Raw genomic sequence first — 25,502 nt, 5'->3', positions numbered from 1 at the left:
CCGACTATCTCCGAGGTGGAGAGCCGATATTGGGCCTGTGCTGCGCTACATCCCCGCTGTTCGGGGAGCTTTATCGCCGCCGCCGTGGGACCGGGGAGGACGGGGGAAGCCTCAATAGGATCTGGAGGCTTCCCCCACCCAAGGTGAGTACCCCCCAGGGGAGGTTTTTTTCGTTACAGGTTTTCTTTAAAGGAGTCATCAGGGGAAATATGCTAAAATTAGTACTTACCGGGGGCTTCCTCCAGCTCCAAGCTCCCAGGACGTCCCTCGCCGCAGCTCTGCCCACAGCCGTTCGCCGCAGGTCTGTCCCGGTCCCCGTCGATGACGTCAGAGCGACCTCCAGTCTGCTCCGGCCCACGTGGCGGTGATTGACAGAGCCGATCGCGCAGGCGCAGTACAGAGCGACCTGGAGGTCGCTCTGACGTCATCGCCGAGGACCGGGACGGACGGCTGTGGGCAGAGCTGCGGCGAGGGACGTCCTGGGAGCTTGGAGCTGGAGGAAGCCCCTGGTAAGTACCACTTATTTTAGCATATTTCCCCTGATGACTCCTTTAAATCTAATGTGTGTACAAATGGTAAAATTCCGATAACAGGGTATACCATGATAGTAGCTTATTTCTCATTGCTAGGTTCATAACAAAAAAGCTGCAGCTGCTTTTGCAGTGCATTGTCTCAATATTTGCTTTATGTAGTATCCGATATTGTCGTCTCAGATGCTGTAAACTAATCTTCCTCTTCTGAGCACCTTCTAACACAGGCCTGGAGTGGGTTAAAAGTCACCAGATTGCTGGTTCCAGCGTCACGTCTCCATGGTAACAGGGCGTCACATGACACGCACTGGCACGTCCCGACGGCATATCACGGGACGCACTGTCGCCATGGAGACGCAATACTGGAATCAACGATCAGGTAAGCTTTAACCCACTCTTATCGCCTGCTCAGTACTTTGCATGGGGGAGGGGGGGGGGGGGGGGCAGCAGAGGAATCCATAAGCCTTTCTGCAGTCCTGATTTACAGTGCATGTGGGCTGCAGTTTGCCCAACACTGTTCTAAAACATGCTAGTTTCTGGCTTGGAAGAACTGGAGTACCGCTTTGTTCTGTGTATTTTAATCCTATCCCAGAGTGGGTGATACAAGTAAACCCTTCACTTGCTCTCTCTGTGTTTGTAAATGGTTAATTAGTTTCCTCCTTAACTGGTTAACCTCCTTGGCAGTAATCCTGAGCCAGGCTTGGAGTGAAAAAACAGATGCTAGGAGCGGTAAGCCCGAGCCTGGCTCATGGTAGCCACCGGGAGGTATGTGCAGACAGCGCACCAGAGCAGCATTTATAACCCCTCTCCCCCAGGATCTGGATCCTCGTTGCCCATCTTCTTCCAGTCCTCGGAGGCTCTCCATCCTTCTGGGGAGATCACCTTTTGTCACATGACTAGACAAAGACAAGACAAATAACATTTATATTGCGCTTTTCTCCTGGTGGACTCAAAGCGCCAGAGCTGCAGCCACTAGGGCGCGCTCTATAGGCAGTAGCAGTGTTAGGGAGACTTGCCTAAGGTCTCCTGCTGAATAGGTGCTGGCTTACTGAACAGGCAGAGCCGAGATTCGAACCCAGGTCTCCTGTGTCAGAGGCAGAGCCCTTAACCATTACACCATCCAGCCACTGCTGACTACAGACAGCGATCTCTTCATAGTGACTGGAGCACCACACCACAGGAGGGATACATGCAGTGTGGGGAATCGAGTAATGTGCAGGGCTGCTGCAGATGTCCCTGATTTTTTTTTTTTTTTTTTATTGATTTTTTTTTTTTTTACCCTGAATTTTAGGGTCTAAAAGCTCATGAAAAAGACCTTCCGCTTTTAAACCCTAGTAATTTAATCAAGCTACAGTACATCATCCAGCACTGTCACATAATCTGTAATCTTCAACTGGATAATTACTCTATTTTTGCTTTTTTGCAGAGCAAGTTGGAGCCCTGGATGCTCAGAATATAGTTGCAGTCGCTTGTGGAGAAGCGCACACACTTGCTCTCAATGACAAGAGTCAAGTGTTCTCTTGGGGTCTAGCTAGAAATGGACAGATAGGCCTTCCTGTAATAGAGGAATATGTCAGAATACCAAGGTAATGCTTGAATATTTTTGACTTTGAGTATAAATTCTACATGATTTATGGGCCTATGTCCATCCTGCAATGGAATGGAATGCTGAAGATTTAGTGTACACCTGAAGTGAGAGGGACATGAAGGCTGCCATATTTATTTCCTTTCGACTGTCAATCTGATTGGAAATTGTATGGTGTGTACCAGGCATTATAGAATGGTCAAGAGCAAATAGGTGAATTCCGCTACACCTCGGACACCAGGATAGGGCTGGAACTAAGCGACCCATATATGCAGCAAAAAAGGACAAAGTTCCGCACAAAATCCTAAGTTCAGTCGAGTCCCAACTTTATTAATACAGGTAAAAGCCATACAGTCAAGGATACAGTCAGCTCCTTGACTGTATGGCTTTTACCTGTATTAATAAAGTTGGGACTCGATTGAACTTAGGATTTTGTGCGGAACTTTGTCCTTTTTTGCGGAATGGTCAAGAGCCAGAAGGAAAAGGGCAGCTTAGCTGGACTTTGCACATTTCTGCTACTTTATAAGTAAACCTGCTAGTGTCAAACCTATGTTCATACAGGTAATTAGTGTCTAGATAGTGTACTGGTTAAAGGGACCCAGAGCTGAACAACATAAACATTTTTATACATGCCTGGGGCTTCCTCCAGCCCCATCCGCTCGGATCGCACCCACGCCGCCGTCTTCCGCTGTCCGCAGCTTCGGGAACCAAGTCGTGGCACTTCCGTCATTTCGGTGCCAGTCTGACGTAAGAGAAGTGCGCCGTTTGCGTATCTTTCCAGCAGCCGCTAGAGAGATATGTAGAGGGTGCACTTCTCCAGCAAAAAATGGCTCCGACTGACAGAAGTGATGGGACCCGGTTCCTGAAGCTGCAGACAGCGGAGGACGGCGACGTGGGTGCGATCCGAATGGATGGGGCTGGAGGAAGCCCCATTTGTATAAAGCTTTTTATGTTGTTCAGCTCTGGTACACTTTAAGGGCTTTGGCATGGGAGACCAGGGTTTGAATACTGGCTAGGATCAGTACCCATTCAGTAAGAAGTCCTTGGACAAGACTTCCTAACACTGCAGGGTGGTCCCTTGAGTGTGTCTCAGTGGCTGCAGCTCTTGAGCGCTTTTGAGTCCAACAGGAGAAAAGCGCTTTACAAATGTTTGGATTACTCGGGTGCAGAATCAGATACTTACCTTTTAGAGAGGGAAGCCTCAATAGGATCGTATTGAGGCTTCCCTCGCTATTCCTTGGTCACCGTTGCTGAGGGCGGTGTCCCAGAAGATTAGCAACAATGCACTGTCACTAATCACATCGGGGCCGCCCAGCTCCTCTTCCTGGTTCAAGTGCGCGCAATGGCTGGCTGAACCCGCATGCGCAGTAGCACGGAGCATGCGTGGGCGTGCGCGGCCATTGCGTGTACACAAACCAGGAAGAGGAGCTGTGCGGCTCCGATGTGGAGGGGGGGCTGCGGTCAGCAACGGGGGGCTTCCTACAACTGAGGGAAGCATCACTAGGATCCTGAGGCTTCCCTCTTTAAATGGTAAGTAGCAGATTTTAAGGATTATTATAGTCTCTTGCTGTTAACAGAATGACAGGCAGATGTGGCATCTGAATGAAGCTATTAGGATTCTATCCATTTAGGTTTGTAATCTAAATGGGAAGTTCAGAGATCGGTATTTGAGTGATGAAACAGGCCCAGCAAACTCCCTGGAAGTGTTCTCTGTACTGCTGCAGTGTCTGTGCTTAAACTGGCTGTGGAATCCCATCGTCTGAGGCTATTTTAACAGCACAGGCATTTACTGCATTCTGGCATCTGCTACCAGGAGGAGGGAGGGACGCTTTTTCTAGCTTGCTGTGAGTGTTCCTTGCCGCCTACAGACTTGTATGTATTGTGTTCTTTTAACAGAGGAAACAATGGAGTGATCGTCTTCCAGAACAAAAAAAATCCAGTTTAAACTACCTTATATTGTTTTAGATATAACCTATAACAGTGATGGATAACCTTGGCACTCCAGCTGTGGTGGAACTACAAGTCCCATGAGGCATTGCAATACTCTGACAGCTCTAAGCATAACTCGAGGAGGCAGAGGCATGATGGGATTTGTAGTTTTGTCACAGCAGGAGTGCCAAGGTTAGCCATCACTGACCTATAACATAATACAGATAAATGAGGATCTTGACAGACATATATAAAGGGACACACAAAATGTATCCTCTGGCCACTAGAGGGTGTTAAGAATCCAAAACACATAAATTATAGTGGAGAGACAGTCGTTCTGGGCCCCATACAGCGTTTGGTCACTGTGTTGTGAAATACCACCAATTAGTCTCTTGAAAGTATAGTATAGGTTTATTTACTGCACAGGAGACAATACAATATGTCTGCCAAGGAAGCCTTGGAACAGAAGTTATTAACTCCAAATTACATATTTCAATTATTCCTCCTACCCTGACCCAGATTGGCTCCTTACAAAATATCTCAGCTAACTATTGGAACACACAATACTGCAAAAATGTATGAATACATATAAATACTTAAAGCCAATGGGTACCGCTTAAAAAATAAAAAAGTCAGATACTCATCTAAGGAGAGGGAAGGCTCGGTCCTAATGAGCCTTCCCTCTCCTCTCCCGGTGCCCTCGGTGCTGTGCTGGCTCCCCCGTTCGCGTCTGCCGCCGCAGGGACTTCGGAGGTCTTCGGGAGCACTCTGGCTTCCGAAGACGGGCCGCTCCATACTACGCAAGCGCGATTGCGTCATAGAGGGCGCTCGCGCATGTGTAGTGTGGAGCGGCCCGTCTTTGGGAGCCCGAGTGCTCCCGAAGGCTTCCGAAAGCTCCCTTCGCGTGCGGAAGTGGCAGTATTTGACCGAACTGGTTGAATACTGCTACGGGGGATCCTGCGCGGGACCGGGCACCGGGAGAGGAGAGGGAAGGCTCATTAGGACCGAGCCTTCCCTCTCCTTAGGTGAGTATCTGACTTTTTTATTTTTTAAGTGGTAAACATTCACTTTAAGTAGATGAGGTCTGGTGAGATTCACAAGGTGCCATCTCTTATCTAGAAGACAGCAGAAAACATTCCTAGTAGCACATTCCAAACACAGAAACCATGTGAAAGAAGAGAACTAGTCTTATAAGAGTAAATGCAGGGCTGTGGAGTCGGGCAATTTTGGGTGCCTGGAGTCGGAGTCGGGAAAAAATGCTCCGACTCCTAATGAATTTGTAACTGTAATTAAAATAGAAAATATGATAAAATGTTCTATTTCTCAGATAATAGTCATTCAAAATAATGTATATATACAGTAATAGCTGTGCTTAGTTCACAAAATATGTGAACTAAGCACAGCTATTGAAATAAACCAATCAAAATTAGTTACTTGTGCTGCTTCAATAAAGCAGTCCCCGTATTTTTAAGGTCAGATATACATATCTGATTGTGACTGTATATATGATGTGTACACAGGAATCTCATATATATATACTAAATAACATCTATGCTGTAAGAATAAAGCCTGATGTGTAGCTGTGTCACTAATAGAGATGGTCAACGAGATGGAAATAATTCTGCACTCCCTTTGCTGATGAAATCAAATAATTTGATATGTTGTTAAAATTTGGTTTGGTGACTACAAATTAAAGGGTAACTGAGACGGATGAAAAGTAAAGTTTTATACATACCTGGGGCTTCCTCCAGCCCCCTTCAGGCTAATCAGTCCCTCGCTGTCCTCCACCACCCGGATCTTCTGCTATGAGTCCTGGTAATTCAGCCAGTCAGCGCTGTCCGGCCGCATTCCGCTCCCACAGCCAGGAACATTCTGCACCTGCGCAATAGTGCTGCTCAGGTGTAGTATGCTCCTGGCGGCGGAGTGTGTGCATGCGCACTACGTCCGACTGGCTCAAGTACCTGGACTCATAGCAGAAGATCCAGGTGGTGGAGGAGGACAACGAGGGACTGATTATCCTGAAGACGGCTGGAGGAAGCCCCAGGTATGTATAAAACTTTAATTTCATCTGTCTCAGGTTTACTTTGTTACACAGTAGTACCATACTCTACATATGCACTCCCCACAGAGCTGCAGGGAATCCACTGAGAATGCTGTGCACATTGAACACAGAGGTGTTGTCTGTTTACAATCTCCTCATTCCCCTGCAGAGTACCTGCACATCATTCTTACATGTACCCACACTTACATTGCCTAGGGCCTGATAGATGTTCTTTGTTCCGGTTTGTACCTTTTACAAGTACTCTTACCAAGGACTAGTTTTAGTCTAAAGGGAATAAATATAGTAGTCTACATATCCTTCTCACTTCAGTTGTCTTGTAAAATTCCTAAGCGTTGGCAGTTAAGAGATGAATTTCACGTTACATACTGTTAATCAACAAAATTGTAATATGCAAATTAGAGGAGTCGGAGTCGGTGGAATCGTAAACTGAGGAGTCGGAGTCGGTGGATTTTTGGACCGACGCCACAGCCCTGAGTAAATGTATAGAACAAAGGGAGTGTGGCAAATGGCTTACAGGCAGCTATTTTGTCATAAAACTATCAATTTTACTTCAACTGGAAGGACCAGGTAATGTTTAAATGAGACAAGCCTGCAGTATTTGCGGCAGTATTGGGCTCTATTCACAAAACTTCTCATAAATGACTTATTTATCACCCAATTGATAAAAATAACCTTTCAGCACATTTACAAGCAAAACAATCACTCACAGTAAGTTGTTCCTGATTAACTTATTTCCACTATTACTTATCTTACCTTAATTATATTATATTTTTTCTCTTTGGGAGCTTAAAAAAGTAATTTAGATAAGGTGAAAACAGGTGAAAAAGCTTTGAATCAAGCCCCGTTGCAGGGAAATAGCGCTAAGCAGTGTCTGCTAACCATAGGTTAGTCAATAGTGGGGACCAGAAACTACCATAGCCATATTCACAGCTTTGTATTCATGCATCCACTGTGATGTACATTTTAAAAATGTTCTGATTAAAGTGGATGTTTTATTGGAGTCATGCCGGGTCCCTCCTGGTGAAGTGTTGAGTTAATCCCATTGGTACACATGGGTATTGTCAAACAACTGTTTACCCTTTTAACCACTTCCCAACTGAGGGGTTTTACCCCCTGACCACCAGAGCAATTTTCACCTTTCAGCGCTCCTTCCATTCATTAGTCTATAAATTTATCATTACTTATCGCAATGAAATGAACTATATCTTGTTTTTTTCGCCACCAATTAGGCTTTCTTTAGGTGGGACATTATGCCAAGAATAATTTTATTCTAAATGTGTTTTAATGGGAAAATAGGAAAAAATGTGGGAAAAAATTATTTTTCAGTTTTCGGCCTTTATAGTTTTTAAATAATGCATGCTACTGTAATTAAAACCCATTAAATGTATATGCCTATTTATCCCGGTTATAAAACTGTTTAAATTATATCCCTATCACAATGTTTGCCGCCAATATTTTAATTGGAAATAAAGGTGCATTTTTTTTCAGTTTTGCGTCCATCCCTAATTACAAGCCCATAGTTTATAAAGTAACAGTGTTGTACCCTCTCGACATAAATATTTAAAAAGTTCAGTCCCTAAGGTAACTATTTATGTATTTTTTTTAAATTGTACATTTTTTTTTTTTTTTTAATTACAAAAAAAAAATAAAATTGGGGAGTGTGGGAGGTAAGGAGTTATTTTTTTGTGTAAAACTAGTTTATTTGTGTGTAAAAAATGGTTAGGGTGTAGTTTTACTACTTGGCCACAAGATGGCAACAGTAACTTTGTTTCATGCGACCTCCAAGCGTCCTTCCAGACGCTTGCAGGAAGTAGAAAGAGGCTGGGACTTTGTTATTGCTCACAATGATCGCGCTGCTCAGCCGAGCGACAGCGGATCATTGCGGGGCTTAGATCAACGAACGGGAATGGATTTTCCCGTTCGTTGATCTCCGGGCGAGCGGGCGGCGGCGTGTTTACTAGCGGCGGGCGGCGTGTTTATGAGCGGGAGCGCGGGCAGCGGCGGGAGCGCGGAAAGTACGGATTTCTCCGTCCCTGGGGGTTAAAGGATGGAAAAAGGAACGGAGAAATCCGTACGGGCGGGGGTAAAGTGGTTAAAATCCTAATCAAGTATCTAAAGGTCCGTACACACGCCGGGCGGATCACTCAGAAACAGCCGTATCAGTCTGCAGACAGACTGTACACACGCCGGACTGTCGCTGGAACGCCTACCCAGTGGGAGGTGACGACGGACCCGTTGTTGCCTCCAGTCTGGTGTGTGTACGGACCTTTAGGTTTAAAGGATGCCTAAAGTGTCGCGTACGAGAGAATTCGCCGCCGGGAGACTTGGGAGCAGGATACAGCCGGTATGGGTGATCCTGCTGCTGCACAAGTTCCTGGTGACGTTAAATACTATTCCCCCTCCAGGCCGCCATGGATAGTGGGGAATGAAATAATTTGTCTTCCAGTTATTGCTGGGGGCTGAATTATAGAGTTTTATAAGTAACTACAGCTCCGTCTTCTGACGGCACAGAAGTTACTCTGAGCGCCGCTATAGCCGTAATTCCTATTACGGTCTGTGGTGGCGCCGGCTGCGCCGAAGTCTTCTGCGCTGGATTGCCAGTATTCGAAAGTGACAGTGTTATAGAGGCTACCATATTCATTTCCTTTTAGAAACATACAAGTTGCCTGGGAGTCGTGCTGATCCTTCTTGCTGCAGTATTGTCTGAATCAGTCAATCCAATCCAATCAATCCAGTCAGCCCTGCTTGTTTGTTCAGGGTCTATGGGTTAAAGTATTGGAGGCACAGGATGAGCAGGACTATGGTTTAAATATGGCAGCCTCCATATCCCTCTTAGCTCAGGTTCCCTTTAAACTGAAGTGAGAAGAATATGGAGGCTGCCATATTTATTTCCTGTCAAACAATACCACTTGTCCAGCAGCCCTGCTGATCTATTTGGCTGCAGTAGTGTTTAAATAATACTAGGAACAAGCATGCAGCTAATCTTGTCAGATGACAATAATGTCAGAAATACCTGATCTGCTGCATGCTTGTTCAAAAAGCTAAAAGTATTAGAGGCAAAGGATCAGCAGAGCTGCCAGGCAACTGGCATTGCTTAAAAGGAAATAAATATGGCAGCCTCCATAGCCCTCTAGTTACAGTTGTCCTTTAAAATGTATCAAACCTTCAAAATTAAAAACAGTAAAACCCTTGTTATCCGGAACTCAGGCATCCATCAGTCTCAACCAACTGGCATGCCTGAGGGGAGAACGAAGGCGGAAATTAAGCCTTTTGTGATCTCTCCGCAGCAGAAGCGACTTACAAAACCTCCGGGGGCCACTTTGTACACTTTCCCTGTACGGGTCCCGGTTGTCACCTGACCTGCACATGCACATTTTGGGAGCAGTACGCAGGAAAGCCGCTGGGAGCTGCAGGAAGAGTAGAGCGCCACAAAATATGTTGGTGCTTTATAAATCGATAGTAATGGCGCCCGGATGTTCGGTGAGTCGCTTCTGCTGCACACAGATCTGCAAGGGGGGAGGTTAGTGTTTTTTTAGAGCTGGATGTTTGACTTCTGAAGAAACCGGCAAGCACGCGCATCCGGCACGACGCAGTCCCTGCCTGTGCCGGAGACTGGAGGTCTTACTGTAGTACCAGATTGTTGTGACCCTGCCGTAGCTCCTATGTACCCATTTCTGAATGCATATTTTCTTTTCTTTTAGAAATATAAAGGGTTTGTCTGAAGTGCAGATTGTGCAGGTGGCCTGCGGTTACCATCATTCGTTGGCTCTCTCCAAAGGTAATAAATTACATGGCCTTTTATGGGGCCCCCTGAATGCCTCCTCTTGTGTTAGGCCGGTGCACACCAAAACCCGCTAGCAGATCCACAAAATGCTAGCAGATTTTGAAGCGCTTTTTTAAAATTTTTATGAGGCGTTTTGCGGATTGCTGCTGCGCATTTCAGTGCAGCAGATTTCATATATTGTTACAGTAAAGCTGTTACTGAACAGCTACTGTAACAAAAACGCCAGGAAAACCGCTCTGATCTGCCGTTTTTCAGAGCGGTTTGCGTTTTTCCTATACTTTGAGGCAGAAACGGGGGGGGGGGGGGGGGGGGGGGCAGGTGGGACACAGAAGCAGGTTCCCTGCTGCAGGACATGCCTCTGTGTCCTCCCCACACTACTCTCTGCCCCCCCCACACCGCCGCCGCGCTACAGCCCACCGAAATTAGCGACAAGCGATTGTCGATATTCCTGAGGGTAAGGGAGGAGAGGGATTCCCTGCTTAAACACCCACTAGGGCAGGCATGTGCAAACTTGGCCCTCCAGCTGTTACGGAACTACATATCCCACAATGCATTTGCCTTTATGAATCATGAGTGTGACTGTCAGACTCCTGCAATGCATTCTGGGACTTGTAGTACCTTAACAGCTGGAGGGCCAAGTTTGCCCATGCCTGCACTAGGTGCATTCCTGCAGGCCTTCCAAAGCTGCCATTGGGCAGTTCTGCCTCTTCATGGCCACGCCCCCTGCTGCTCTCCCGCCTCCCTGCACGCTGCTCACAGAGACCTCCAGTCATCGTCTTCTACACTTCTCCCAGCGACTTTCTGAGGTGTATCCAACTCTTGATGTTTCACCTGACCCTCATTGGGTCAGCTGACACACCAGGAGTCATGCTTGGACACCGGAAAGCCACTGGCATCGGCAGGATGCGTAGAGGACGTCGGCCAGAAGATCTATAAGTAATTTAAGTCCTAATATGCCCTGCAAACACCCAAAAGTTCTGTCACGGTTATCCCCCTCTGGCATGCCGGTTATTTAAGACTTCCGGGTTGCTTGAGTTGTGATGCCCCTTCACCTCTTGTACAGGCAAATGACAGAAAATCTGTGTACAGTTATCAGTACATGGTGTTCTCGACTTAGGTCATATATGTAAAGAACTTTTCCCAAGTCAGAGGAAACTGTGTTCCACCTCCAAATGAATTTTGAGACCTACCTATTAAAGTAAACCGGAGTTGAAACCTGGAAGCAAAAACAGCTGCTTACCTAGATAGAGTAACAATGGAGAAAGAGCTGACACTCAGTAACTGCCACCGGTTGTGTGTGCACTGCCTAATGACCGTTTAACACTAGGGTTTCCTAGCTTCTTCCGAGACCAAAAGAGTGCACCCTGTGTGGTAGAGTGGGCAAACCTAAGTATGCCCTTATATGAGGGCATGGGCATCCGATCTGTACCTACCTCTGTCTATTATCCAAGTCATTGGCTGAGCTACCACACAGCAACATAGGCCTGGTGCACACCAGAGGAGTTTTTCTGAGCGTTTTGAGTTTTTAAATCTGCTGCTAATGTTATCCTATGTGTCTGTGCACACTGGAGCAATGAGGTTTTGTAAAAACCCCATAGCATTACATTGGGAAGAGCTTTTAGAGGTTTCAAAAGCTCTTTCCAAATGTAATGCTATGGGTTTTTTTTTACAAAACCTCATTGCTCCAGTGTGCACAGACACATAGGATAACATTAGCAGCAGATTTAAAAACTCAAAATGCTCAGAAAAACTCCTCTGGTGTGCACCAGGCCATACAGTGGTTTGCAAAAGTATTCAGCCCCCTTGAAGTTTTCTACGTTTTGTCATATTACTGCCACAAACATGAATCAGTTTTATTGGAATTCCACATGAAAGACCAATACAAAGTGGTGTACATGTGAGAAGAGGAACGACAATCATACATCATTCCAAACATTTTTTTTTACAAATAAATAACTGCAAAGTGGGGTGTGCGTAATTATTCAGCCCCCTGAGTCAATACTTTGTAGAACCACCTTTTGCTGCAATTACAGCTGCCAGTCTTTTAGGGTATGTCTCTACCAGCTTTGCACATCTAGAGACTGAAATCCTTTTAATTCCTTTAAATCCTATGTTTAAAAAGGAATTAAATCCTATGTTTACAAAGCCATGTGCATCTAGGGCAGCAATTCAGGGACTTTTGCCCATTAAATCAGCAGTCTTATTCATATGAGATCCTCTGAATAGGATATGAGGACACTGGTGCATGGACATTAAATACTATCCTTTTTTTTGACATTTATCAATAATTTTTTGAAGGGGACGTTGATCCTTGGTCTTTTAATTGAATGATCTCTACAGCATTAGTAACTTTTATGAAGACGGACATTTAATTGTCATGTAGACACCTTCAGTCCAGTAGCAAGAGTGATTGAGGATTAACACTCAGTCACTCCAAGGAAGCCACTAATTCCTGGACTTTTAGTCGATTTTCCATGTTTAAATTAAAAAAAAAAATATATATATTTTTTGTTTTTAATTATGTTCTTGGGTTCCTAATGTAAGAATACCACTCAGTTTTATCCTATCTCTACAGTATTAATACCAGAGATTATCAATCCTACAGGAGTATTCCATTACACTATAAATAAATTAATTTTCTATCGCAGTCTATTTTTTTATATCTTTTTATATGCCTTGTGGGGTTGGGAAACCCATTTATTAGACTCAGCTGCTGAATATAAAGAGTGAGCGCAGCACCATAACTAACAAAAAACCTTGTATAACAATTCAATTGGGAGGAACCATGTGACCCACTCAAAGTAGGTAGAACAATAGAAGCCAAAGTATATTTCCCAGTGTTACTGTAAAAAGATTGTGACAAAGATTAATAGCATACCATAAAACACATTTTTTTTATCATCTGTTCTGCTCCACAGAAAGTGAGATCTTTTCTTGGGGAGAAAACCGATATGGCCAGCTTGGTCTAAGCCATGATCTAAAGATGGAACCCACACCCCGACCGTTAAAGTCTTTATCAGGGATCCCATTTCGTCAGATTTCTGCTGGAGGAGCCCACAGCTTTGCACTGACACTTTCAGGCGCCGTGTTTGGCTGGGGAAAGAACAAGTTTGGTCAGCTTGGTCTAAATGATGAGACTGGTAAGAAAATGTCCACCAGATGTTTTGTATGTGTGTAATCAGTATGTGTTGACATCATGTGAGTTGAAGTTATGTGCGTGTACAACAAAAGATGTGACCCTCTTTTCTGGGATATGCTAATCACTTTATTACATACAGCGATGTATAAAAACTGCAAATGAAGGGAAGGGGTTGCCTACTAGTGTTGGTGTTTGAATTCAGCATAGCTGGTTTGAATCACCTGAATACTCCTATCTGCCCCTGTTTAGCACTGAATGAGTGGACGGGGTGAGGAGAAGCTCACTGGCCAGAAAGTCGCGTTGCACTTCACATGACTCCCAATACTTCCTCTTTCTGGTTTGGAAGGAGGAAGTATTGGTGTCACATGAAAGGCAACACGACCCGCAAGCCAATGAACGCCTTCTGACTCTATCCGCTTGTTTGATGCTAAACAGCAGTAGACGGAAGTATTCAGATGTTTTGAACCAGCTTTGCCGAATTTCAACACAAACCTTTTGCCTACTACAGCATCTGTTCAGAGATTTGATGTCATTTTTGTCTTTATGAAAAATTATCTTTTGTCCCCCCATACAAGAACCTCCACATAGCTTACCTGGGGACCTTGCATTACTTCTCCCACAAGACACACACACACACACACACACACACACACACACACACACACACACACACACACACACACACACACACACACACACACACACACACACACACACACACACACACACACACACACACACACACACACACACACACACACACACACACACACACACACACACACACACACACACACACACACACACACACACACACACACACACACACACACACACACACACCTACCTTTCACTTACTCCCTTCAGCCACCCACGTGAAAGAGGGCTTATTCAATTTCATGCCTTGATGTGGAAAGGCCAAATGACCTGCTACAGCTGGACACAAGTCAGAGTAAATGACTGAAAAATGGATATATCTGTATTGTAAACCAGTGGTCTGGGATGCATGCTTGGCCTTCCAGAGGTATACAAGTCCTTCTGGGTTGTGTTACCAGCTAACATTTATTACTTCAGTACACACACATATGTTCATCCCATCATGTTACATGTCCGTTCAGGAACTCCAGTGAAAATAATATAATTTAAAAAAAAAAAGTGCTTCATTTCTACCATAATTATGTATAAATGATTTAGTCTGTGTTTGCCCATTGAAAAATCTTTCCTCTCCCTGATTTACATTCTGACATTTATCAGATGGTGAGATTTTTACTGCTGGCAGATGTCAGTGGAAGGAGATGCTGCTTGCTTTTTTTGCAGTTGGAAACGGCTGTAAACAGCCGTTATTTCCCACAATGCAACAAGGTTCCCACAGTGTGATGTCAGAACCATGACATCACATTGTGGGAGGGGTTTCATCACGATATCAGCCATGAAGACCCCCCTTGATGATCCATTTGTGAAAAGGAAAAGATTTCTCATGGGAAAGGGGGTATCAGCTACTGATTGGGATGAAGTTCAATTCTTGGCTACGGCTTCTCTTTAAAGGGAACCTAAACTGAGAAGGATATGGATTTTTCCTTTTAAAATAATACCAGTTGCCTGACTCTCCTGCTGATCCTGCATCTCTAATACTTTTAGTCACAGCCCCTGAACAAGCATGCAGATCAGGTGCTCTGACTAAAGTCATACTGGATTAGCTGCATGCTTGTTTTAGGTGTGTGATTCATCCACTACTGCAGCCAAATAGATCAGCAGGGCTGACAAGCAACTGCTATTGTTTAAAAGGGAAACATCCACACCCCTCTCAGTTTAGATTCTAATCTTCTTCATCAGTTTGAATGGTCTATTCTTTTTGCAGACAGAAATGCTCCTTGCCTTCTCAAGTCACTGCGCTCCCAGAAAATCGTATATATCTCCTGTGGAGAAGATCACACTGCTGCACTTACTAAGGTATATTTTGCCACCAGCTGATTTCATTCATTTATATACACTAGCAGACATTGAGCAGCAGTTATCATCATCATTCATAAAGCACCAAAGTATTGTGTAGCCGACAATGTCAAGTAAGAGTTCTACATTACAAAACTGAGACCATCACAAAAAAACACAACACACGGGTTGATGCACATAAAGCATGTTACTAACAAGTGTTACTATTGAAGCATTTGAGGTACTCAAGTACCGTGGGTCACACTAATAGCACAACTCTTGGTATACACTGGCAGGAGTAACGGTAATATAGCCTGCGCTGTCTGCGTTCAGCAATATTACCGCAGCTTAGTGCAACAACCCCATAGAAGGTTAGGTATACACGGCACAAAAGAGCTTACAGCTTCATATAACTCGCTAAGAGCTTCAGAATCTGACTTGCATTCAGAATTAACTTTTTGCACACTACTATTTATCTCTGGTTAAAACAAGGATTCATACTTAACCAATTCACCCCAAAGGCACGGACAAGAGCAATTTTCACCTTTCCGTGCTCATCCCTTTCATTTTCCAATAGCTTAATCACTACTAATCACAATGAAATAATCTATATCTTGTTTTTTCTCACCACCAATTGGGCTTTTTGGGGTTGATATTTGTTTTCAGTAATTACTTTTTCTATGCATTTTAAAGGGAAAAACAAGGAAAAAATTAAAAAATACACTATTTCTCCAATTTCATCCCCTATAGTTTTAATATAAACACTGCTACTTTACATAAAACCCACGCATTTTATCTGCCTATTTGTTCTGGCTATCACAACATTTTATTTATGTCCCTAGTACAAAGTATGGTGACAATCTAGTATTTGGAAATGAAGGTGTATTTTTTTCTTTGATGGGTTTTTATTTGACTATTTTCACGTGCATGGGAATGCACGCACGGGAACGCTCAGTGCACATGCGGAGGCGTGCACGCGCACAGCGGCAGCAGCACTGTTTGACTTGTAAAAACGTCCTGGAGCTATTAAGAGGCTCTAGCAGGACGTTTTCATAAGTCAGTTTGTCGTTAAGGGGTTAAAGGACCGCTATCGAGAAGAATTGTAAAATTTCAAATATATGTAAACACATACAAATAAGAAGTATGTTTCTTTTGGATTAAAATGAGCCATACATTACTTTTCTCCTATGTTGCTGTCACAGTAGGTAAGTGCTGGCAGGTTTTTGACTAGTCCATCTCTCCTTAGGGAATTCTCAGCATGGCCTTTATTCTTATACAGAAACTCCCTGAAAAGAATTTATATAAAGATGCTGGGCAGCCTCTCCGATTGCTGCACACTTATTTGGCAGTTGGATGGAGCAACTGCCATTCACAAAGTGCTTTTTGAAAATAAAGAAAACCCTTAGAATCTCCCATAAAGACATGGGCTACTCCAAAACCTGTCGCTTCTGTCAGATTTCTACTACCTACTGTTAGTGACAGCAACACAGGAGAAAAGTAATTTGTGTCTCATTTTACTCTGAACGAAATGTACTACTTATTTGTATGTGTTTACATGCATATTCAATTTTCGTGATTGTGGACCTTTAAAGTGGATTTAAACTCAGAACCTTCTCTCTGCTCTATAAGATTAGACACAGCATGATAACCTTGAAAACAATTCTTCATTACTGTATAATTTATGGAAATCTTAAAAAAAAAAATAAACCTGAAGATTTACTTGGTGTCACTTTCCTGGGAGCACTGAAAGGGTTAAGCATCAATTTTTGTATAGGCAGAGAGCCATTGCTCTGATTCACGGCTCTGATATGAGCTAATTGGACCCTTTGATCTAGCTAAACAAACACAGAGCACAGTGCAGTGAACTTCATTAGCAACTATATGTTGAATAAAGACTTTTCATTGTGTGCTGTTCAAGAGTTTGGGTCTGCTTTTTTTTCAGCCATGCATTTTTGGGTCATGCATTTTATATAATTTGATGGTATTTTTGCAGTAATTGGCATTGCACAATATTTTGTACGTTGAATACCTGTACTGTTTGCACTAAATATATTGAAAGCACTCGGCTGGCTGGCTCCTGTAGTTTCTCTTCCTGGTGAAATTTACTGGACAGAAAGCTGTCCATACTCCTCCCCCATTCCATCATCACCCACATGAAGTAATCAGAAGCTGGGAGGGGACAGCACCCAGTCTCTTCCTAGAAGCACAGATCACCTGATCCTCCCCACATCTTTCTGTTACTACTGAGAGGTTACCTCTTTGTTGCCAACACTGCACCTACTGCATGTTCTCAAAATGACATGAATATGCTGAGCTCCAGTGCTGTCCAAAAGAGATAATCTCTCGAAAGTGCAATGAGGCGCTGTAGAGTGAGAGCTTTTCACTAACTTGGGAACCCCTATTCTGTCATCAGCTCTGAGGTTTTTAATTATCTCTGGGTCACATTTCCCAAGGGGATTTCATTGGAGCAGATGCATCAACTATAAAGATTGTATGAGTAATAGTCTCCATTTACCTTTACCGACAATTAAAAATCTGGCCGGGTGAACTAGAGTTTAACTACTACTTCATGAAAACAGGTATTCTTTGTTAGTTTTTGCAGTTGCTGAGTACTCTGACTAACTGCACCAAAGTGATATGTTTTTGGGTTAACCCATATGCTCACATCCTATGCAATAAAGTCCAAGTGTCGCTGCGTCTAACAGTTTTGCAGCGTCCCTGGTACTGTTTTACTGCGCATGTGCGCAGTAACGGGCTGCTGGAGAGACCAGGAAGCGAGGTGGGCGGGCAGTTGCGCGCGGCGGGTGTGCGCACATGTGCAGTGACTGGGGGCGGCGGTAAAGGACTTCCGAGGCCAAAAACAAAACAAAAAAAAAATACCTGCATCATATTTTATGTCACGGAGGACGCCGTCCGCACCCTCCGTGCCGTTCCGCCAGGTCCCCCCGCTCATTAGCCCCCCGGGCCGGCTCACGGCCTCACGACCCGGGTCGGGATCTCCTGCCTCTACAAACATGGCCGCATGAGCTGGCCGCGGCTGCACAGTCCACATAGCCGCGAGTGCGCAGCTCTAGGGGGGGGGGGGGTTGGCCCTAGAGCTGCGCAGCCGCACTCGCGGCTATGCGGACTGCACAGCCGTGACCAGCTCATGCGGCCATGTTTGTAGAGGCAGGAGAGCCCGGGCCGTGAGCCGGCCCGGGGGGCTATTGAGCGGCGTCCTCCGTGCCTTAAAATATGATGCAGGTATTTTACTTTTTTTTTTTTGGCCTCGGAAGGCCTTAAAAAAAGACCTACAGCCCGTTTTTAAGAAGCCAGCAAAGTCATGTGACTTCTTCAGAAAACAGATCTGATCCTAGAGCTCTAACCAATTATAGTGAATTGAGACATACAGAGGAAATGCACAGAAATATGGTTAGAATATACAAACTCCATGTAAGCAGTGTCCTTTGTGAGATGTGCAAGATCTCTTACCAATGGTAACAAACTGAGACGTACAAAGGAAACGCACACAAATACGGTGAGAATATACACTCCAATATGTAAGCAGTGCCCTTTGTGGGATTTTGACTTCTAACCTCATAGTTGCCTTTTTAATGCTGTGCTAAATGTTACATGAAAAGCTAAGCAGCACTTGTAATCCCTGTTTCCAGGAAGGTGGTGTGTTTACCTTTGGAGCTGGAGGATATGGACAGCTTGGCCACAACTCTACAAATCATGAAATCAACCCCAGGAAAGTGTTTGAGCTCATGGGCAGTATTGTGACACAGATCGCATGTGGCAGGTAATGGTTTTGCAGATGTTTTGTATTATTTTCTGTGTTCTCTATTATATGCTCTATAAAATGTGATGAAAACAACTTTGTATTAGCAAGTTCACCAACAAAAGAGGAAGTTTACTTACTATAGATAGGTTTGAAAGTAAGCCTGTACACGGAGTAACTTCCCATCTGCTACTGGTGATTCTGAAGTATGTTTGCATTTTTATCTAAATTTATATTTGTGCAATTCAGGAGCTTCTAGACTTGCCAGTACTCTAACTTAAAGAGACTCTGAAGTGAGTCTAAATCCACGTTTTTAACTTCTATAGCTAGTGCTAGAGCGCTGAATCCCAGCGGCAGAACAAGGGGTTTATACCCCCTAAATCCCCTGTGCTGTGTCCGGGGAGCGCTTCCTGCTTGAGGCAGAGCTTAGGGCTGTAGCTCTGCCTCTTCGCGCATCAATCCCCGCTGATCGCCGCCTCTCCCCGCCCCTCTGTCTTCCTTCACTGAGAGGGCCCGGGAGGGGCAGAGATCTGCCAGCAGATTGACACGCTTGGAAGCAGAGCTGCAGCTCAAGCTCAAAGTCCCAGACCAGTGCAGTATTGCATGTCACACATTTCCGGAAGACATTACTTTTTCTGCTCAGCATGTTCTGATTTTAAATGGCAATCATTAGCTATATGGTATGGAAGATGACCTGGAGGCCATTTACTTGTTCTTGTAGTTTATCTTTGACCAATAAAAACTTGAATCAAAACAGACCTGAACCCAGAATTTCCTCTCTGCTCTAAAAGATACGCAACAGCATAATAACCTGTAAAGAAAAACATTTCTTTGTTACAGCTGGTACAAATCCTGCAATAAATCTGCAGTGTGTCTTCTTCCTGCTTTCATGGAAGCAGACATAGGGCTAGCATCCTGTGTTTACTAATTAGCTGCTCTGCCAAGGACTGCCGAGATTCCTGAACTGACACAGCTGAGAGATCAAATTACAGTTGTGATTAGTCACAGATGAGGGGGAATTAGACAAGCTAACCTCTCTAAATACACAGAGGGTGCATTTCTCTTTTTTCCTTCTGTCCTGTGCAAGAGTTGGTGTGCTTTAAAAATAAGTTATTGAGTATATCTTTATTATGACCGATGTTCTGTGTTGTTTATTGTAAAGGTGCCCTCTTTTGTCTCTCTCCCTTAAGGCAGCACACGTTGGCCTTTGTTCCTTCCAGCGGCCGTATTTACTCCTTTGGACTAGGTGGCAACGGACAATTAGGGACCGGATCTCCTTGTAACAGAAAAAGCCCGTTCACTGTGAAGGGGAACTGGATATCCTGCAGTGATTACACCAAACTGAGTGACAGTAAGTTCAGCATTAGATGTTTCTTTTCCTTAGTTTTCCCACACTTATTGCTTTGTTTACTCTCCTAGATGTGGAGGGGTATTACTGTGTGAAGAAGATATTCTCCGGTGGAGACCAAAGTTTTGCACATTATTTTTCCATACAGGTAAAATAAAAGTCTACTGCTTTCTTGTTTGATTACTTAGCAAAAAAAAAACAGGACATCACTATTTTGAGACTTGTATGTAGGCATTTGATTTTTGTAGCTTTTTGTAACTGAACTTCAGTACCATCTTCTGCAGAATTCCCAGGTCCCTGAAATGAGGTCAGTGGGGCACAATGTGGTAAAAGCAATAGGTAGAACACCTGGGAAATCTATGGATGGGCCAGGCATGATAATGCAGAGCATGCCAGTCCACATTGCATGCATGCTGGACTGATGTGAGATCTGTAAGGTAGCATAGCTTCACCAGGCTGTCATAATATAGCTTTTCACTGCTGCAGTATGTGTAAAGTACTTTTGCACTATGGGATAGTTCAGAACAGGGCTGTGGAGTCGGAGTCGGGGCAATTTTGGTTGCCTGGAGTCGGAGTCGGGAAAAGATGCACCGACTCCTAATGAATTTAAACTGTAATTAAAATAGAAAATATGATAAAATGTTCTATACATACAGTAATAGCTGTGCTTAGTCCACAGAAATGAAATAAACCAATCAAAATGAGTTACTTGTGCTGCTTCAGTAAAGCAGTCCCCGTATTTTTAAAGTCAGATATACATATCTGATTGTGACTGTATATATGATGTGTACACAGGAATCTCTTATATATATTAAATAACATCTATGCTGTTAGTATAAAGCCTGATGTGTAGCCGTGTCACTAACAGTGGTGCTATCACGGATGGTTGTGATCATGGGTACGCGTGATTCACGGCCATTTTTACGCAACACGAAGGCCGTGATCTGGACGGCATCGCGTCAAATCCGGATCACGGCATGCGTAAAAAAAATACGGGTCACGGCCCGTAATCACGGCCGTGATCGCGTTTTTTTCAAAAGATGTCACTGGGCCAATCAGAGGCCCCTGACGCAGGCAAGAGCAACCAATCACAGGAGGGGAGGCTATGCCCTCCCCTCCTGTATATAACCAGCGGCCATTATCAGAAACTCCGTCCTTGCTAGAGACTGTGGTCTGAGAGAGTATCTCCAGGCCATTCTGACACAAAGCAAGGGCATTTTGGTGTAAAAACCCAGCGTTTTTGCTCATTTCAGTGATCTCATACTACTGATATTACTTGCATTTAGCTAGCCAATGATTATACTGTCAGTTAGTTAGTGTAGTTCAGAGTGTACTGTGCTGCTAGTGTCTGCTGCTGTGCTGGCAGGCACTACACACAGGTTTCTGTACTGTACTGTATTAGCTAGCCAGTGATTATACTGCCAGTTAGTGAGTGTACAGTAGTTCAGAGTGTACTGTCTGTGCTGCTATTGTCACTGTCTGCTGTTGTGCTACTGTGCAGGCAGGCACTGCAAACCGATTTCTGTGCTGCAGTCAGACTATATTACTACTGTACTGTATTAGCTAGAGAGTGATTATACTGTCAGTTAGTGAGTGTAGTTCAGAGTGTACTGTGCTGCTAGTGTCTGCTGTTGTGCTACTGTGCAGGCTGGCACTGCACGCAGGTTTCTGTGCTGCTGTATATATACTAGTGTACTGTATTAACTAGCCAGTAGCCACTGGCCAGTGATTACTGACTGACTGTCAGTTATAACAAAGAATGTCTGGAAGGGCACAAGGACGACCCAAGAAGAGAGGGAGTGGCATTGCGGGCAAACATGTCAGTACAAAATAAACGCATTGCGGGCAAACATGTCAGCAGAAAATAAACGCATTGCGGGCAAACATGTCACCTGGAAATAAAAAGCATTTACTTACCTCACAGAAATCTCCTCCTCTCCCCCCTGGCACTCCCCAAAACAGTACCATAACAATATAACTGCAGCACACAATATCACTAATACTCTGCAATATGCATTTGGTTAATATCAATTACTTACCACAATCAGCATTCTTTTGAGCTCTGGGGGCAATTTGGGAGCCATTCCGTCCAGCACAGCACAGACAGCAGTCAGTCCTGGGGTACTTCCTTGCTTCACTGAAAAGTTCCAGAAAGTTTCACGCATGGCCAGCACGCATACATTACGTACACGTACAGTTTTACGTGTACGAGTGACATTTACGCATGCTCATGCGCATTCGGGAATGGAATACCGAGCAATACACACATTACGTGACGCATGTAGTAGTTACGCATTGACAGCGGCATCGTGACCAATGCAAACCCGTACATTTTTACGCATACGGGCATATAGGTACGCATAAACTATCCGGATCACGGCCTTGTTTTTTAGCCGTGTGAAGACTGAGAAAATACGGGTCGTGCCGGTTACGCATAAAAAAATACGGGAAGCGATCACGGATGATCCGGATGCGGGCACCAATAAAAACGGCCGCATTCGGATCCGTGATTAAGGGGTATCCGAGCAACACTGGTCACTAATAGAGATGGTCAATGAGATGGAAATAATTCTGCGTTGATTTTGATTTATGCAAATGTACGCACTATTTGCTTGTGAAATCAAATAATTTGATATGTTGTTAAAATTTGGTTTGACGACTGCGAATTAAATGGTACCCAAGAAGGATGAAAAGAAAAGTTTTCTACATACCTGGGGCTTCTTCCAGCCCCCTTCATGCTAATCAGTCCCTTGCTGTCCACCTCCACCACCTGGATCTTCTGCTATGAGTCCTGGTAATTCAGCCAGTCAGCGCTGTCCGGCCGCATGCCGCTCCCACAGCCAGGAACATTCTGCACCTGCGCAATAGTGCTGCACAGGTGTAGTATGCTCCTGGCGGCGGAGTGTGTGCATGCGCACTACGCCCGACTGGCTCAAGTACCTGGACTCATAGCAGTAGATCCAGGTGGCAGAGGAGGACAGCGAGGGACTGATTATCCTGAAGGGGGCTGGAGGAAGCCCCAGGTATGTATAAAACTTTAATTTCATCTGTCTCAGGTGTACTTTGTTACACAGTAGTACTATACTCTACATATGCACTCCCCACAGAGCTGCAGGGAATCCACTGAGAATGTTGTGCACATTGAACACAGAGGTGTTGTCTATTACCCATAAACCTGGTTCAGATTGTGCATGAAGAATGTGTAATAGAGGAAGAATCTCCTCATTCTCCTGCAGAGTACCTGCATAGCACTCTTACATGTACCCACACTTACATTGCCTAGGGTCTGATAGATGTTCTTTGTTCCAGTTTGCACCTTTTACAAGTACTCTTACCAAGGACTAGTTTTAGTCTATGACTAAAGGGAATACATATGGCAGTCTCCATATCCTTCTCACTTCAGTTGTCTTGTAAAATTCCTAAGCGTTGGCAGTTAAGAGACGAATTTCATGTTACATACTGTTAATCAACAAAATTGTAATATGCAAATTAGAGGAGTCGGAGTCGAGGAGTCGGAGTTTGTGGAATCCTAAACTGAGGAGTCGGTGGATTTTTGTACCGACTCCATAGCCCTGGTTCAGAAACTATTTAGAACCCTTCATGTTTTAGGTATGTTGCAGCATCGTGCTAAATGAGTTTAGCATGATGCTACGCGTAACTTCTCGCTAAATTTAGCGTTTAATAACAAAGCCCCCCCATGCTTTTTCCAGTGCACTGCACCCGAAGCGCGCATGACATCACACATGCGCCCCGCATGCAATGCTATGGCCACCACGTGGGGCTTGAATCCGGAAGAGGCAGGCGGACACAGGGTTCAAAGGATAAATGGTTTCTAAACTCAGTAAAATGACATTTTGGTGTGGTACACTTTAAAGGCAACCTGAAGTGACACTGAGGTCCCCAGTTTATCTTACCTGGGGCTTCTTTCAGCCCCCTCTTGTCATCCTGGTCTCCCCCTATCATTCCGTTCTCCCTTCAGCCGCTTTGCCCCTTCTGTAATCTGGCTGACTCAGCCAGTAACGTTCTATTGCCCATGCACAGCCTAATCAATCTGTGCCGATCAGCGCAGATTGACGCTACTGCCCAAAGCTCTGCCTCTACCCGGAAGGAGCCCCAAATCTTGCCCTGGGGATTTTGGGGGTATAAAGCCCTCGTTCTGCCACATCCCCGCGGTGAATCAGCTTGAGTTATATTGATGAAGAAGCCTGCATCATAAAAAGAGGTAATTTGAAAGGCTTCAGACTCTTTAACTGGGGCGTCTTCCAGTTCCCTTGTAGTTTTTCAGGTTCGTCAGTGTCCTCCGAGTCCCCTGTGTTGAACTGCTGTCTTCCTCAGAAACATCTCAAAAACAAAAGTTCTAGTTATGGGCTACTACGCATGTGTCGTCCCGTCCACATTCCTAGAAGATTGCTTTCTCATCAGCGGAGCATTCTGTGCATGCATGGTACATTTCTTTTACAAGCCATGCGTAGAACGCTCCCGGGAATTGAAGCTTGATCGAGGAGGTGCACGAATGGGAGTATGTATGTGCGTGTGCCCACAACTAGAACTTGTTGGAGATCTTTCGGTCGGGGACAACGGAGGGGTCTCAAAGGACACAGAGGGACCTGAAAAACAAAAGGGGGGGGGGGGGCTGGAAGAAGCTCAGGTAATGTAATTATTAGTGAGAGTTTTGCTGTAATTCAAGTAATAGGAGGCACATAACTGGCTCAAAGTTGCGTTCAATTTTTTTTTTAATAGATGATTTATCCCAAAAAGTTTTACATAGACATTTTGCTGGGTAATCTTAAAATAAGACATTATTTCACATTACCAAAAACAGGGCAGCATAAACACGTTATATTCCAGCATGAAATCCAGCACAGAAATTGAAACCTAAGCTGGCCATTCGTAAACTATCCCCATTCCTACTAAACAATTCCAACACACCTACCTAGCATGATATCATCCCTAAAGGTCGTGGTAGTTGCCTTTGCCCAGAGAACGTTTCTAATTCTAATAAGAAAAGGGGAAAGGGAAAAAAAAAGAAAAGAAAGAGGATGGGTCTCCCCTAGGTGGGGAAGCGACACAGGGGGGGTCCGCCGTGCTGCCAAGGGCACCGCAATAAGAAATTGGGTCACTATTAAATGCCCGGAGTCTGATTCCCATACTAATATCCACCCAGGATGCCTTTGTAGTGCGTTCAATTTTAATGCATTTCTGCACACTACATGTTACGGGCTGTGTCCTTCATCAGGTCCAATGGTAATTTCATACCCTCAATAACCCTCAATAAAGTTATACTATAGTACAAGAGAGAAAATGTATTTTGTGCACCTACATTCCTAAACCTTACAGTAAAGAAAAGGAAAAAAAAAAAGAACACAGACTAGTTATACATATACGTGGCACTGTACATACACTTTTATCTCATGTCACATGTCAGTTCAGGTACCC

General features: G+C 44.4%; 1 protein-coding gene across 2 annotated transcripts in view; it reads left to right on the top strand.

Annotated features, from left to right (window-relative positions):
* Positions 1-25,502, top strand: part of HERC4 (HECT and RLD domain containing E3 ubiquitin protein ligase 4) — a 123,606-nt gene that overhangs the window by 31,742 nt on the left and 66,362 nt on the right. For both annotated transcript variants that reach the window (XM_068257375.1, XM_068257374.1), the window contains exons 3-9: positions 1,957-2,116; positions 9,808-9,884; positions 12,809-13,030; positions 14,888-14,979; positions 18,609-18,739; positions 19,909-20,069; positions 20,138-20,214. In XM_068257375.1, the coding sequence (XP_068113476.1) occupies positions 1,957-2,116; positions 9,808-9,884; positions 12,809-13,030; positions 14,888-14,979; positions 18,609-18,739; positions 19,909-20,069; positions 20,138-20,214 (920 nt within the window). The remainder of the gene's footprint in view (positions 1-1,956; positions 2,117-9,807; positions 9,885-12,808; positions 13,031-14,887; positions 14,980-18,608; positions 18,740-19,908; positions 20,070-20,137; positions 20,215-25,502) is intronic.

This window comes from Hyperolius riggenbachi, chromosome 10 (genome assembly GCF_040937935.1).
Source record: "Hyperolius riggenbachi isolate aHypRig1 chromosome 10, aHypRig1.pri, whole genome shotgun sequence".
NCBI classification, from domain to species: domain Eukaryota; kingdom Metazoa; phylum Chordata; class Amphibia; order Anura; family Hyperoliidae; genus Hyperolius; species Hyperolius riggenbachi.
Note: the sequence above shows the minus strand (reverse complement) of the source record. Positions and strands in the feature narration are given on the sequence as shown.